The sequence below is a fragment of the Nannospalax galili genome, unplaced genomic scaffold (genome assembly GCF_000622305.1).
Source record: "Nannospalax galili isolate Female #2095 unplaced genomic scaffold, S.galili_v1.0 scaffold286, whole genome shotgun sequence".
In the NCBI taxonomy this organism is placed as follows: domain Eukaryota; kingdom Metazoa; phylum Chordata; class Mammalia; order Rodentia; family Spalacidae; genus Nannospalax; species Nannospalax galili.
The window spans coordinates 3,370,067-3,387,388 of record NW_008359442.1 but is presented as its reverse complement, the minus strand read 5'-3'; the positions used below and the strand labels follow the sequence as shown (position 1 = coordinate 3,387,388).

Here is a 17,322-nt window from a genome sequence, read left to right as displayed (position 1 = left end):
TAGGCTATGATCATGTTAATAATTAGGGTTAGGTTAAGGGTTAGCTTCTTGCTTGAAAATAATAAAATACAAATATTGTATTATTATTTAGAATAGTGGAATCTGGAAGCAACTGTTATATTTACTGGCAGATGAAACTTCTCTAAGTCTACTCCTACTATGTATACTCATCAACTTTATCATTTTGCTTCTCTCATAAAAGTATTCCTGCCCAGAGTGGCTGCCTTCCAGAGGACTTTTGGCCATTTTTCTCATGACTAGGGTGAAAAATGTTTCTGGTATCCAGTGGTCAGATGGCCAGATGCTGCTCAGCATCCTGACATGCACAAGGTTGTCACCACCAAAAGCCATGATGTGTGTGGAGAGCCACAGCCTCCGCCGCCATTACAAGATGGCGCCGGTATCCGGACCTTCTTAACAGTAAACATCCTGCTGCGCCCATAAGGGGCGTGCACAAGAGCCTGCTCTCCCTCGCCTCCTCCCGTGGCGTGATCTCCAGCAACCAATCCGCTTCTTATACGTCATAGATGGGACCTTTAGACTATATAAGCAACCGCTCTCCCGCTTCTCGGCGTCTTCGGTCTTTAAGCTTCTAAGAGTGTAAGATGCGCATACAATAAACTGCTGCAGAAGGATCCTGACTTGTCCTCCCGCGTCGTTCTTGCCGGCGAGACGGAAAGCGGTCGGGGACACCCGGGTTCGATTCCCAGCAACCCACATGGCAGCTAACTAACAACTGTCCATTGTTAACTCCAGTTAAAGGGGTCCTGACCTTCTCAGGCACTACACAACACCGGTGCACTTACATATATGCAGGCAATACACTCATACACATAAAATAAAAATAATTTTTTAAAAAGTCAGCCATGGTGGTACACACTTGAAATCCCAGCACTGGGGAGGCAGAAATAGGCAGATCTGTAGGGTTTGCTGACCAGGCAGCTAGCCTAGTCCACCTGGAGAGTTCCAGGTCAGTGAGAGATCATGTCTTGGGGGGGGGAAAAAAAAAGGTTGGAAGATGCTCCTGGAATAACACCACAGGATGTCTTCTGACCTCCACAAAACAATTGGTCTTCATTAAAATTAAGCACATCTATACATATTATAATCATTAAAAATAAGAAGTGAGGTCTGAATCTTGGAAAACATATATCTGACAAAGAGTTGAAAGAGAACTTGTATTTAAATCACACAAAAAACTATGAATTATTAAGGAAACATAATCCAACTTTTTAAAAATAGTTTTATTTTTATTTTATGTGTTTTCCCATATGTATATAAATAAGTACACCATATGGAGGCCAGAAGAGGACATCTGAGCCCCCGAACTAGAATTACAATTTTTAGCCACCATGTGGGTGCTGGGAACAGAACCTTGGTCCCCTGGAAGAACAGCAAGTGTTCTTAACTGATGAGCCAACTTTCCAGCTCCACAACCCAATTTTTTAAAAGTGCATAAGGCAGGTACCTTTGAAGAAACATGACTAATAAGCAGATATCAAACATTATTACTCACAATGAAAGAGACTCAACATTATTATTAAGCAGTAAAAGCAAAATAAAACTACAGTAATTCACACCTCTAGACTATCTAAAACTAAAAAGCTTCACGGCATGCAGTTTGAATTAAGAACCTAGAACATCAGACCTTTCATATGTTGCTGACAGGAAAAAGCCAATGTCTCTCAAAGGCCTGTATGTAAGGCTTTATTCTCCAGCATGGCACTTTTGGGATGCAGTGAAAACTTTAGGCAGAGGGGCCTACTAGGAGGGTTGAGGTCACTGGGAACATGTCCCCAAAGGGGACAATACAATTATTCCCTGTCCTTGTCACCAGCCACTGGGTAGACAGTTTGCTATGGCAAAGACATCTCACCAGTGTCTTTCTATCACCACCAGAGCTGGAACCTATGAGCCAAAATAAACATTTTCTTTTTCAAGTTGATTCAGCTCATTCATTGTTAAAGTAAGAGAAAACTAATACACAGCTAATCTGGGTAAAATGCTTGAAGCTATTCAGGGAATTTAAACACAGGCCTATTCAGTGACCTAGCAATTCCACTAAAAGTATGCATGTAAGGAATACATGTGCCAACAAAGATAAGCACAAAAATGTATATAAATCTCACAATTGCTATGTTGACTAAAAAAAGTCAAACATACCAGTTGTGTGGCACATTGTGTAATCCTAGCACTGGGGAGGCAGAGGCAGGAAAATCAGGAGTTCAAAACCATCCTCAGTGACACAGGGAGTTGGAGACTAGCTTGGTACATAGGACTCTGTCTTTAAAAAAGAGGAGGAGCCTCCCAACATGAAATACATGTTCTGATTCCATTTTAAAGAACAAAGAAGAAGTAATACTCTCCCATTCAGTCTCTACAGCTTCCAGCGGGCAGATCACGAGCCATCAGTTCCTCTGGGGCAGGCTGTAGGACGAATGACAAAGCCCTCACCAAATGACCAGTGTACCAGACACCATGGGACAGTGTCGATCAGCCAATGCAGAGGATACCCAAGAAATTCAGTGATGTGGAGAGGGCCACTGAGACCCTCATCAAGAACTTCTCCCAGTACTCTGTGGAGAGTAGAAAGGAGACACTGATGCCTGCTGACCTGGTCACCCAGCAGCTGCCCCACCTCATGCCAAGCAATTGTGGGCTAAGAGAAAACTGCCAACCTGGGCAACTAATGACTCTCAACTGGAGTTCAGGAGCTTCTGGGAGCCAAATGGAGAAGCAGCCAAGGGTGTGAAGATGGAGAGCCCTGTCCCTGGGAGCTGAAGACCTTGTCCTGGAACTTGGGGGTTTTGGGGAGAGGAACCTTAGAGACTGTAGGCCTGGAATAAAACTACTCTCCACCCTCACCACTCTATTCCCAGCCTGCACCTCATCTCTGCATGGTTCAGGCTCATGACAGCTTTCCCCATGGGCTCTGTGAACTCATCCAGGGTGCTCTGTGGAGCTCAAGGGTCCAGAAGTCCCCACCCAGGGTAGCTCATAGGGTGGGTTGGAGCTGGGTAGAACATTCAGGAATGCTGGCAGGGGGGGGTGGAAAGGATGGTGCAAGTAATTTGATAATGGGGAAGGGCCAAGAGGAGCTGGGCTGTGGGAAATTATTTGAAGAGAGGGGCTGGAAAAATGGTTGGATACCTGATACTAAAGAGTCTCTGAGAACCTCCCTCTCCTAAGCTCTTGCCCAACCTACACTATATAGATATCTGCTCCAGCCCTCCCTGCACCCAGCTCTGCCCCATCCTCTTCCCAGGGTCTGTCCTTAAGCAAGGGCAGAGAAGCGAACAGCATTGGAGAAGAGACTGAGGAGGGTATGATTTGGGGTGAGACCACCATCTAGGCCGTGTGGGCATTTACAGAATGATAGTTGTTTTATATCATTTGAATAAAGAAATGGGAAAAGGGAAAAAAGAAAAAAAAAAAAAAAAAGAACAGGCTGGGCGTGGTGGTGCATGCCTGTAGTCCCAGCACTTGGGAGGCAGAGGCAGGTGGATCTCTGTGAGTTCAAGGTCAGCCTGGTCTACATAGTGAGTTCCAGGCCAACTGGGGCTACAGGGAGACCCTGTTCCAAAAAGACCAAAAAAAAAAAAAAAAAAAAAAGTAATGCTAATCTATGAAAAGTGATGGCACATTGTGTAATCCTAACACTTGGGAGGCAGGTGATGTGATGTGATGGGGGCTGGAGAAATGGCTCTCAGTGGTTAAGAGCACTAGCTGCTCTTGCAGAGGACGTGGGTTCAGTTCCCAGCATTCACATGACAGCTTACAATTGTCTTAACTCCAGTTCAAAGGGATCCCATACCCTCTTCTGGCCTCTGTGGGCATTGTACACATGGGTGCACTTATATACATAGAGGCAAAACACTCATACACATTAAAAAATTAATTAAAAATAAATAAGTAAATAAAGTGCTGTGATGGGGCTGTAGCTCAGTTAGTAAAGGGCTTGCCTGACATGCACAAGGCCCTGGGTTTGACCAAGGGCATGGTAGCAGACCCCATAATCCCAGCTCCCAGGAGGTGGAGGCAGGAGGATTAGAAATTCAAGGTCATTCTCATCTACACAGAGAGGTTAAGGCCAGTCTGGTCTATATGAAACCTTGTCTCAAATCTCAAAAAACTAAAATAGGGGCTGGAGAAATAGCTTAGTGGTTAAGAGAGCATACTGCTCATCCAGAGAACCTGAGTTTGAGTCCTGGCACCCACCATTAGGTGGCTCAGAGCAGCTATAACTCTGGCACTGCACTCACATATAAACACACACATACACATACACACACACACACAATTAAAATGAAATTTTTTAAAAAATATTATTTTTATTTTATGTGTATGAGTGTACTGCCTGCATGTATGTGAGTGCACCCATGTTGTGCAATACTGTGGAGGTCAGAAGAGGGCTTTGGATTCCCCTGGAACTGGGGTTAAGGAAGGTTTGTAGCCGCCATATGGATGCTGGGAATTTAACCCAGGTCTTCTGCAAGAGCAGTCAGTGCTCTCAACTGCTGAGCCATCTCTCCAGCCCCTAAAATGAAATATTAAAAAAAAAAACAAAACAAAACTAACAGGCCAGGCATAGTGGCATGCATCTTTAATCCCAGCACTGAGGAGGCACTGTGAATTCCAGGCCAGCTTGTTCTACATGGCAAGTTCCAGGCCAGTCAGGGCTATGTAGTTAGATTTTGTCTCAAAAAAATGAAACAAAACAAAGACAAAAACCAACTAAAATAACAGGTATAGAGAAAATAAGAAAACAAAAAAATGGAGTGATAAATCAGAGTATAGACTGATCTTTAGGAGAGAAAATTCAGCCAAAGGATCACTGCAGAAAAATTATGTTTAAAATGTTTATGTTTGAGATCTACTTTAGACTTGGTTCACCAAAAGTACTGGGGTATTAAATCTTAATAAATCTAGTTTGAAATGGCTCAGCATTGAGAGTGGCTAAGAGTGCTTCTCACTCCTGTAGAGGATGGAATTGGTCCCAGCACCTACACTGTGGCTCCCAGCTCCAGCTCCCTGTGACTCCAGCTCCAAAGGATCTGACACCCTCTTCTGGCCTCTGTGTGTACCAGCTCTAACATGAATATATCCACACAGCACAAACAAATCACATGATTAAAAATCTTTAAAACATGGGAATTGGATTTTAAAAACTCAAGTAGAAACTAACAGTCATCATTTTTTAAATTACTCTAGTTTAATTTTTGTGTATTTAAGCTCAAAAACCCTACATGGAATTGTACTTAGAGATGATCCATCCTCTTGTACATTAGGTTTTAGCTAGGACTAAAAATATTAGTTATCTCAAAATACTTGAAAATTTTAGTAATAGTCATGATCGAACTTTGAATAGAACACTTCTTAAACTACCCAGAATATACAAGTCATAAGTCATGATGTTCTATCCTCCCACAGGAAAAAAGACAATCAAGGAGAATACAAAAGGGTTTCCAGCTTCTTCCTCCTCACAATCTTCAGATGCATTAATTTTTAATCTCAGGAAAGACACTGGCATGCCAGGAACAGTAATTAGTTAATAAAATGGGTAATGGCATCAAAGACAGTTTACATTACAAGGAAATTTAAAGTTAAAAAATAAAATTATACAGCACTAGTAAAATAAACCAAGAATCAGAGATGTTATAGGCCAGGCTGGCTTCAAACTCACTACATAGCCAAGGATGACCATACCCTTCTGATCTTCCTGCCTCCATCTCTATGTGCTGAAATTACAGGTATATGCCATCATGCCCACTTTCTGGGTGCTGAAGATCAAACCCACAGTTTTCCCCATTCTATATCCCCAGACTCAACTACTGGGCTTCCTAGGTTCTAATTATATCCATCCATAGACTAATGCTAGCATTACTGACTCAGGAAGGTCCTCTCAATTTTCTTATCCCCTGGTTTGCTCCTGGAAACGTCCTTGCTTGTTGTCTAGGCTCTATCATTACACCATGAGTTTAATTTTTTAAAGTAATATTTTAAAGCAAAATTAAAACTATAATAGGGCCAGTAAGATGGCTCATTAGGTAAAGACACTTGCCGCTGCTAAGCCTGACAACCTGAGTTCAATTCCCAAGGACCCAAATGGTGAACTGACTCACACAATTTCTCTTGAGGGGGCAGGTTGGGGGAGTGGCGAGAGAAACATACAAAATGTTTTTTAACCTGAAATCTAGCCAAGTGATGGTTCATACACAGTTGGCTGGGGCAGGAGAACTGCCATGAATTTGAGTTCTAGGCCTAGCCTGGGTAAAATGAGACCATGTTTCAAAAACAAACAAATCTAACAATAACTCCTGAGTAAATAATCCAGAAGCCTGACGTGGGGGCACAAGTCCACAAACCCAGCAGTCCTTGTACTCAGGAAGCTGAGGCAAGATTATGTGTTCGAGGCTACTTAGCCTTGGGCTGCATAGCAAGACCCAGCTAAAAAACAAAAAAACAAAACAAAACCCCTCATTAAATAAATTGATTTTTATTGGATGTCACTTATGTGACAGACAGGGCACTAGGCAATAACAAATAGTCCAGGAACATAACGCATAGAAAGATGCAAAGGTAACTCAGTTTGAGTACAGATTTTAACATTTATATAGTCAATTTGCCCATTCATCTCTATTTCTTCACACTAAAAGACTTTTCTTCTAAAACCCTCTTTACCCAGTTAAACCCTCCCTTGAGGCTAACCATGAGCCACCCTGGAGTAACTTCCCCAGTTATAGCCAGGAAGCTTTCCTTCTTTTGAATAGAAATATAGTTAACGGGAAGTGCAGTCTTCAGGAAAATTGGCTGTTACAAAGCTTCTGTTACTAGCCAGGCATGGTGGTATACACCTAGACTCCTAGCACAGGAGGCTGGGGCAGGAGTCACTGTGACTTTGAACCCAGCCTGGACTACAGAATGAAGTCCTGCCCCAAAAAATAAGAGGAAGAGGGGTTGGGACTGGGGAAATATATGACTTAACGGGTAAGAGCTCTTGCTGAGCAAGTGTGAGAAACTGAGTTCAAATCCCCAACACCCATATGAAAAGTCAGACATGGCCATGTACATACCTATAACCCCAGTGCTGGAGAGGTGGGCAGGACAGGGGACAAGAGGATCACAGGGCTTACTAGCTGCCTCATTTCTTCAAAGGTAAAAATTGGACAATAAATATTCCTATAATCCATTGCCTGTTTGTGAGAATTACATAAAATAACTGAATGTGAAGCACTTTGCAGAATAGTGGCATGTTTGGACCTCTTGGTATATGTTCTCTTGCAAGACCCCTCAGGTTACTAATATTAAATTGTTGTAGCTTTATTTTTAGTTTTTATACCTTTCTATCTCAGTAACTAATTGCTGATTATATGCTCTCAACTACAGAAAGCCTGTTATGTTTGGAGCTTTGAACTGCTCTTACAATTTCCAGTAGCAAAGAATGAAAGCAGGAAAACTGGGGACTCATTAGTGCCTTATCAGTCACCATTAGGTTTGCAGGACCTATTGTACACAAACCACTCCACAGGAGACAAGAAACATTTGCCGATTGGAAGAACTAAGAGTCCCCTTGCCTAGCAGGGAGCTGTAGACACCGGGTGGATGAGGGAGGGTGCTAAGAAGGGGCTTTGTGTCCCACAAGCTGAAGCAGTTCTTGCTCCAGAGCCACACCCATCTTACAACCCAGGTTTTGGGGGTTTTTTTGGACGTGGGGTAATTTTTATTTTGCAGTTGCTAATGAAAACATAATTTACCACCACCACCACCACGTTTTTGGTTCTTTGAGATCCAGTCTTCCTATGCAGCCCAAGCTGGCCTGGAAATCACTATACAGTCCAACCTAGTCTCAAACCACCTGTACTACTATATCCAGTTAATTTTATTTTTCACATAATTTCTTTTAATATTTTATTATTTTTATTTTATGTGTATGAGTGTTTTGTCTGCATGTATGCAAATGCACCCATGTTGTGCAGTGCCCAAGGAGGTCAGAAGAAGACACTGAATTCCCCTGGAACTGGAGTTATGGACGGTTGTTAACTACCATGTGGATACTAGGAATGGAACCCGGGCCCTCTGCAAGAGCAGCCAGTGCTCTTAACCACTGAGCCATGTCTCCAGCCCCTTACATAATTTCTTTAGGGCAAAAAGAAATTCCTATATCCAGGCCAGCATAGTTCAGCACAACTATCACAAGACCACAATTTCTTCATTAACAAAATGAGTTTAGACTATAGATTCTCTAAGATACCTTTCAGCCCCAAAGTTCCATGATTCTAAGTTAACTAAAAGTTAAGGGGGAAAGAAGACGTTCATTCAACAAAAATCACTATGATCTTATGCTAAGAAGAAAAGATACAAAATGAATGAAGGAGTTTACCTCTGGGAATGTAAAGTCAAATGAATGGCTAAAGTCTGTGTGTGTATGTATAAAGAGAATGAATACCACTTGTGTGAGGGTGCCTGTAGAGGCCAAAAGACATCAGATCCTTTGGAGATGTAGTTACAAGCTATTATAAGCTGTCAGATGTGGGTACTGGGAACCCTGTTCTTAACCACTAAGCCATTTCTCCAGTCCCTTGTTTCCATTTCTTAAAGAAATGGTCTCACTGGGTTGCTTGGGCTGGGCTCATATCCTGGGTTCAGGTGAACTCCCCAACCTCAGCCTCCAGGGTAGCTAGGATAGGCAACAAAGCCAGGAGAAAAACGACAAGGACCTGGGTTCAAATTCCAGGTTTACCATATAACTAGTAGATCTGACCAAGCCTAAGTCCCGTTTCTGTAAATGAATTACCAAATTGGGAAGAGGGTGTGAGAAATGAACATTAAATCGGGACATATAAAACTGCTTCTGAAGCAGGACTGGCATAGCTACCCAAGAGGCTGAGAAAGGATTGCCAAATTCAAGGCCAGCCTGAGCTACACAGTGAGTTCAAGGCCAGCCTAAGCTACACAGTGAGTTCAAGGCCAGCCCAAACAATTTAGTGAGACCTTGTCTCAAAACAAAAAATAAATGAAGGACTGGGGATGCAGCTTAGTTGCAGAAATACTTGCCTAACATGCATGAGGCTTTGGGCTCAAATAGACAGGAGGAGGAAAAAGAAATAAGGAAATGGAGCATGGTAGCAAAGGAACACAGTGCTGCATACCTATAATTCTAGCATTTGGGAGGCAGAGTCAAGAGGATTAAGAGATCAAGGGTAGGGGGCTGGAGAGATGACTCAGTGGTTAAGAGCACTTACTGCTCTTCTAGAGAACCCTGGTTCCCAGCACCCACATGGAGACAAACAGCCACCTGGAACTCCAATTCCAGGGGATCTGATGCTCTCTTCTGGCCTCCACAGGCATTGCACACACATGGTGCACTTACATACATGCAGGCAAAGCACTCATACGAATTCAAGGCTAGGCTCCATTATACAGGCTGGTCTGAGTATCATGATACCTTGTCTTAAAAGAGGGATGAAGAGGGGGCAGACAAAGAGAGGGGAGGAGAAAAAAATAGTTTCAGATGTCAAAACAATCCAAAAGAGCAGGGCATGGTGGAACATGCCTTTAATCGCAGCATTCCAGAGGCAGAGTCAGGTAATCTCTGTGAAATGGAGGCCAGTCTGGTTTACGTAGCAAGTTCCAGACCTGCTTGGGGCTACAGGGAGACTCTCTCAAAAAAATAAAAGAAAAATGAGTCCAACAGCCAGGCATGGGGTATAGGAAGCTAAAGTAGTAATGATTTCCAGATCAGCTGATCAGCTTAGTAAGTAAGACCCTGTCTTAAAAAAAAACAAAGGACGCTGGGCATGGTGGCACATGCCTTTAATCCCAGCACTTGGGAGGCAGAGGCAGGCGCATCTCTTTTGAGTTCAAGGTCAGCCTGGTCTACATAGTGAGTTCCAGGACAGCTCGGGCTACAAGGAGACCCTGTCTCAAAAAAACAAAAACAAACAAAAAAAGACCAAAAAAGAAATAACATGAGCTACAACCCACAGTAAACAAATGGATCATAATCCAGTAAGCATCCATATAAAACTAAAGGCCACAAACAGTTCACCCTTAATTACTACCAAATGTGTCTTAATGTTTGATTTCCTAACCTTTTAGTCATGACTTATTATTTTGAAATTACATAATGTAATTGTAAATGAACATGTAAATGAAAGTTTGTAACTAGGCCTTCCTCACCTCCCCATTAAGGAAAAAAGTAGGCTGGTGAGATGGCTCAGCGGGTAAGGGAGCTTGCCACTAAGCCTGCTCTGCTCCATCTCCAGAACCTACATGGTGGTCTGGCTCCAAAGATCACCATCACCCCAACACACACAGAATAAACAAATGTAAAAATATTTTAGGTAAAAAGATCTTAAGATAGTTCTTGAGCTAAGAGTATGGATGAGTGACAGGGCACTTGTTGAGTACACACAAGCACCAAAACCCTAGATTCAATCCAAACAGCCCAAACAACAACAAAGCTCTGATGGCCATGTGGGTGGGTGGTTCATGTCTATAATCTCAGCACTCAGGAGGCTGAGGCAAGAGTATTGCAGCCACACAATGAGTTCCTGGCCAGCCTAGGCTACAGAGTGAGATCTTGTCTCAAAAACAAGAACAAAAACAAAAACCATACCTGGGCATGATGGTACATTCCTTTAGTCCCAGCAATCAGGAGGCAGTGGCCAGGCTGGTCTACACAGCAAGTTCCACGCCCACTAGGGCTCTAGGGAGACCCTGTCTCTTAAAGACCCAAAACAGAAAAGTAAAACAAACAAAACAAAACAAAGTAAAACAAAAAACAAAGGCCTGGAGAGAGCAGTGGCTGATCTTGCAGAGGACTCAGGTTCAGTTCCCAGCACCCACATGGTGACTAACCACCATGTTCAATTCCACTTCCAGGGGATCTGCTACCCTCTTCTGGCCTCTGTGGATATTGTACAACACAGTGCTCTTACATACATGTAGGCAAGACATTTATACACATAAAATTTTTTTAGTTTTTTTTAGGTAGGCATGGTGGCACATGCCTTTAATCTCAGTACTTGGGAGGCAGAGGCAGGCAGATCTCTGTGAGTTCAAGGCCAGCCTGGTCCACATAGGGAGTTCCAGGCCAGCTGGGGCTACAGGGAGACAGTCTCTCAAAAAGATCAAAAAAATAAAAGACCCCTCAAAATTTTTTAAAACCAGATCCCGTTTGTAAATCTTCCTGGAGGATCTGTTACATGGTAACTTTTCTCCTGCCTTACACAGAATAGAGAACTCTGTTACACAACAAGTTGACTGTTTGTTGGGGGCTCTTCAAGTACTCTACTTTCTTTCCTTCAAAACACTAACTACCCTAACTAAACTCTTTAAGAGGATTGAGGTCTGGCACAGTGGTAGACCACTTGTCTAGCATGCACAAGGCTGGGTCGTATTTACTTAATACATAAGTAAGTTCATTCTTTAGGAATCTGTGCCCCCAAAAGTAGTTCTATTCAAAAGCAATTTAGGTGGAGAAATAAGGAAAGTGTAACTTCCCAAAATATGTAAACTCACAAGCAAGACTGTATTCATAAAATTTCTTGCTTTGGGGGCTAGAGAGATTGCTCAGCAGTTAAGAACACGGGCTTCTTGAAGAAGTCCCAGGTTCGAATCCTAGCACACACATGGCAGCTAAGAATCATCCATAACTCCAGTTCCAGGGAATCCAATACTCTCTTCTGTCCTCCTAGGGCACTGCATGACAGGTGCATTTACATGCATGCAGGCAATCCATTCATACATATAAAATATTCTTTTAAAAATTATTTTTAAAAAATTATTGCTCTAAGAAACTTCAGCTTCATCACTTAGAAAAGAAAATCACTAGAAAAGGAAATGAAACCCCCATTAATAATAGCCCAGATTATTAACACAGTTCATTAGACTGTTGACAATTAGGTCATAAAGCATTTTCAGCAATTCTTAGGCAATATTTAACTTGTTTACACTGCTAATACTATCCTCATTCATACCCATTTCACAGCAACAACCACATTAGGGTTTTTTTTCCCCCCTCCCTAGAGAGCAAGAAGCCTTTGTTGCTTGCTGGTCGACTGCCATGTGTGATACAGTGGCACACTCCTGACTCCAAAGACAGAGTCGCTCCTGTGGCCCTGCCTTTCCTGTCATGAAAACTGAAATCCCTCTGAAACTGTAAGCCTTTACTCCCTTAAATAAGTTTTAAAAAAATTTTTAAAAGAAGCAAACCTTTGATGTATCTTTAATCTCAAATATTATTCAAAGCCCAGAGTGATGGTATAAGCCCTCAATTCCAGCACTTGGGAGGCAGAGGCAGGCAGATGGTCTCTGTGAGATGGAGGCCAGCCTGGTCTACATAGTGAGTTCCAGGGCCAGCTGGGACTAGAGGAGACTTTGTCTCAAAAAAACAAACATTTTGAGCCAGGTGTGGTGGCAGACACCTTTAATCCCAGCACTCAGGAGGCAGAGGCAGGCGGATCTCTGTGAGTTCAAGGCCAGCCTGGTCTACATAGTGAGTTCCAGGACAGCTGGTGCTACAGGGAGACCATGTCTCAAAAGGACATATATATCAAACATTTAGAGTCTAGGTATTGTGAAAAAGACAAATTAACAGAAAAAGGTGATTACTATCCAAATTTAATGATGTCACCATAAAAAATGGTAACTTTAGCCTACATTAAGTATAACTAAACATTTCACCATAACAACCATAAACTTATTTAGAAACAAAAACTCTTTGTGGCTGGGGTGTAGCTCAGTAGCAGAGAACTAGACTAGCATGTACATGTAAGGCCCCAGCTCAAACAGCAATGAAAAGGGGGAGGGAGGAAAGACAAGACTCTAGGTCAAAGTATTTTGTAGACTGTCACTCCGGGATACCCTTTTTGAGTTATAAAACACTCATCTTTTTCTTAACTAAAATGTTCATTTCCTCCAATTCTTCGGTTAATACACTTTCTTTTGAACTCAGTATTAAAAAATCTAGGATTCATGCTTAAAATTTTGAATAACATTCACAATTCCTTAGCTTTGCTAAATGCTGGAGGGTAGAGGGCTGTAGAGATAAGTAAGAACCTTAGTGTAGAGGAAGGAAGATATGCACACAAAAGCATGAAAAAGGGACCCAGCGAGAAATGCTGAGAATACATCAAATCCACAAATAGGCAAGTCAAGACTCCAAATAGGAGCATTTATACTATGTCGTGCTTTCACCATCCCAGAAGAGGTCTCAACAAATACAGGGTCTTTTGTTGCTACTTTTATTGCTTTTATCACCCTGTTCTTAGTTTGCTATTCTTACAAAATGAGGCACTGACCAAGTTTTCTGGAAAGCTTTCTATGAGAAAAACATAGGGTTAGGTTTTGTATTAAAAAGGGAAGGAGATACACTAAAGATGAATTTCACTAACAGATAGTTAACTCCTAGGTTTCACAATTAGAAAAACTTTCTGGGGCTGGGTCTAACCCTGTGCTCAGAGGCAGAGGCAGGTGGATATATATGAGTTAGGACAGTCTAGTCTCTGCCTCAAAAAATTAGAAAAACTGCTTCTGAAGTATATTTACCAATAAACATCCCTTAAAAAGTTTTTTTTGCAATTGAGTGTGGTGGTTCATGCCTGTAATCCCACTGCACAGGCGACCGAGGCAGGACAGCCCTGAGTTTAAGGCCTCCCTGGACTACAAAGTGAGTTCTAGGCCAGTCTTTTTGCAAGAAGAGGTAGCACACACCAATAATCCCAGCATTTGAGAGGTGGAAGCAGAAGATCAGGAGTTCAAGGTCAGCCTTTGCTACACAGAGGCTTGAAGCCAGTCAAGGTCAGCCTTTGCTACACAGCAGGCTTGAAGCCAGTCTGGACTTCCACTACTCCCCCACCCCCCATCCCCCCACCCCAGCCATCTAAAAATAAATATGGGGCTAGAGAGATGGGTCAGCAGTTAGGGCACTGACTGCTTTTGCAGAGAACCTGGGTTCAGTTCCCAGCACCCACACAGCAGCTAACAACCATCCTAACTCCAGTTCCAGGGGATCTGATGCCCTCTTATTTATTTTTTTATTTTATTTTTATGTGTATGCGTGTATTGCCTGCATGTAGGTTAAGTGCACCCATGTCGTGCAATGCCCGAGGAGGTCAGAGGAGGCTGTCGGATCCCCTGGGACCGAGTTACGGGACCGAGTTACGGACAGTTGATAGCTGCCATATGGGTGCTGGGATTCGAACCCAGGTCTTCTGCAAGAACAACTAGTGTTCTTAACTGCTGAGCCATCTCTCCAACCCCCCATGCCCTCTTCTGACCTCCATGGGTGCACTTACATACATGCAGGTTATACATTCATACATGTAAAATAATAACAAAAAAAATTTTTTTGGTCTTTTTTGAGACAGGGTCTCCCTGTAGCCCCAGCTGTCCTTGGACTCACTATGTAGACCAGGCTGGCCTTGAACTCACTATGATCTGCCTGCCTCTGCCTCCCAAGTGCTGGGATTGAAGGCGTGTGCCACCACACCTGGCAAAAAATATTTTTTAAAAATAAGTAAGTAAATACTTTTAAAGCCAGTCATGGTGGCACACGACTATAATCCTTATTTGGAGATACAAACAAGATCAAGAGTTCAAGGTCATCCTACATAGAGTTCCTGCCCAGCTGCCTACATAAGATCCTATCTTTAAAAAAAAAAAAAAAAAAAAAGGGGGCGGGAGAAATGGCTCAGCGGTTAAGAGAACCGACTGCTCTTGCAGAGGATCTGGGTTCGATTCCCAGCACCCACATGGTGGCTATGAACCGTCCTTAACTCCAGTTCCAGGGGAATCTAAAGCCCTCTTCTGACCTCCGCAGCATTGCATGACACGGGTGCACTCACATACATGCAGGCGATACACTCCTACACATGAAATAAAAATAATAAATAAATTTTAAAAAAAAGATAGGGAGGAGAGGTGAGGGAGGAGGGGAAAGAAAGATCACAACTAGCTTATAATGAAGCTCGAGTTTGTTTTTTTTTTTTAAATATAAAACCATTAAGATACAAGAGCAAAAATGTTTCCCCAGAATTATTGAACCCAATATCCTAATTTCATTCACAGGAATATGGAAAGACATGATGAATTAACTTCTCACATTCCCAGTTAGTGAGGAAAAAAATGAAACGTTATTCTATCACTTTTCCATTCTCCTAGGGAGTACTAAATATTAGCACTACTTGGCTATTATCACGTTTGGAGATTATTTAGAAGTTAAATAACACACTAAGGAAACACGACTATAAACAGGTCACCTTAAGATTATTTAAAGGGGAAAACACACACCCAAGATCACTGTATGTGCCATCAAATTCAAAATGTCACTTGCCAATGCAATTCCAAGAATGAGTTCCCGGTACTTAACCACCATTCCAAAATTAAGTTCTACTTGACAGTACTTCTTGCTATTTACATAAAAATGTTTCGGATTCACAGGTATTAAGCCATCTAACAGCAATATTAACCTATACTGTGTTTTCAGATAATAATTACTTTTACTTAAGCCGAAGAGCAAGAAAACTCTAGTGTTAATTTACAAAACTCACTAACAAGAACTACTTAGGAAAATAGTTAACTGCCTTTGTAAATTCTAGGTTCATAAATCCCAACTAGATGTCTTCACACACTGGCATATACATATTAGACGAAGAGAAGCTGTTTATACCCTTCAAAATTGGTATTCTTTGGCAAATCTGTCCAAGTGATTTAAATAGGATCTTGCCTAAACTAACAAACTATTTTTACTGTGCCTGAGTTACACCGATACCTAGAAGGAACACATGAAAAAGCACCTGAATTTTAACCGCTTATCAAAGTGGTTGTGTTTTAAAGGAAAGTGGTTCTTTTCTGTGACATTCATTCTGCCTTTCTAAGGGTATTACACCATAAACTTTTTTATACTCTAGTCAAAAGGTCTGTTAACCTTGACATTTTATGGTCGCTCTTGAAAAGAATCTTCAATTCTGTTTCAGTTTTGCACCTTTTAACAAAAAAAGGCAATTTCCACCTTCTCCCTAGTAAGAGGGTATAAGAAACCTGTCAGAGGCCCCCTAACAATTAGCACGGAGATCTATCCTGAGGGGAAACAGCGACTATGGCATTTCAAAACCCTGAGTCATTATCCAGTTCACTCAGCAGATTTTGGTAAACACAAGTGACATGTCCTGTGTGATTACTCACTGGTAACTCATATAGAGTTTTGACAGTAAAAATGCAAAGATAGGTACAGAGCAAATAAGCTCTCCAACCTTTTTCCTCCAGTATTTTAATTTGTTCCCTAATTTCAGTGACACTATAATTTGCTGCTACTTTATACAGAAAGCAAAAGACCTTCTGAAAGTGAGGTAGTTGACGAACATCTAAAAAAAAAAAAAAAAAAAAAAAAAAGCACACCCCAAGACCTAACAAAGCCCGGGGACACCCTGACTGCGCGCTCCTCACTCTCTGCCTCGGAATCCGTAATGTCTCACCGGAGGAAATGTCACAACAGGAACACACTTTCCTGGAATTCTAAGACAATATTCTCAACATCAACGTCTCCTCCACAGCGAGAAAGTGCTGACGACCCATCTGAAACAAATCTTTCCTATTAACTTCAGGAAGCCAGAGCAGTGTCCCCCCCCCCCCCCAAAAAAAAAAAAAAAAAAAAAAAAAAAAAAAAAAAAACAACCCAGAACTACGAACTAGGGCTTCTTTCCCACTCCCAACGTGGTGAGAACCGGAGCGGAGAACAAGCGTGGATCCTGCGGGAAGGAGGAGCCGGCGAAGCGCAAAGAGTCAGGAGGTGAGGTGCTGCCCCACGCACAGGTGCTCCAGGCCCACTGCATGCGCACAGGTCCCAGGAGGACCTGCGGGACGGTTCCAGCCCCCTCCTCCGGGGGAGTGGGGACTGCGGCTCCCTAGAGCCGCGAAAGAGGAAAGAAACAACCGGAACGCAGGGGACCTGAGGTCCCGCAGGGAGCGGCGCTGCGGCCGGGGGCCACCCTGGAACCCCGGCCGCCGGGCAGCGCAGACAAAGAGCCCGCCCCCGGCTCGGGCTCGGCCCCGGCCCACTTACGTGGAGAGTTTCCGGGTCCAGAAGAGGCCCCCGGGCCACAGCTCCCGGAGCTGCACCGCCCGGCCCAGGTTGCTCTTGATCTGGGCCAGCTGCACGTCGGACTCGGCGTCCAGCCGCTCGGCGTAGGGCAGCAGCTTGTTGTACACGATCTCTTTCTGAGGCACGAAGGCCCGCGGGCCCAGCTCCGGCCGCCCGCCCGGCTCGGGGGGCTCCCCGCCGCCTGCCCGCCCCGGCGCCTCCATGAGCCCGGGGCCGCC

The 17,322-nt window shown here is 43.1% G+C and overlaps 1 protein-coding gene and 1 pseudogene across 1 annotated transcript in view; one reads left to right on the top strand and one right to left on the bottom strand.

Annotated features, from left to right (window-relative positions):
* Psme4 (proteasome activator subunit 4) overlaps positions 1–17,316 on the bottom strand; it is a 116,867-nt gene extending 99,551 nt beyond the window's left edge. Inside the window, exon 1 of the mRNA XM_008823016.2 lies at positions 17,066–17,316. Coding sequence (XP_008821238.1) covers positions 17,066–17,307 — 242 coding nt within the window. The 5' untranslated portion in view covers positions 17,308–17,316. The remainder of the gene's footprint in view (positions 1–17,065) is intronic.
* LOC103725715 lies at positions 2,479–2,781 on the top strand (annotated as a pseudogene).
* Positions 17,317–17,322: the final 6 nt, after the last annotated feature.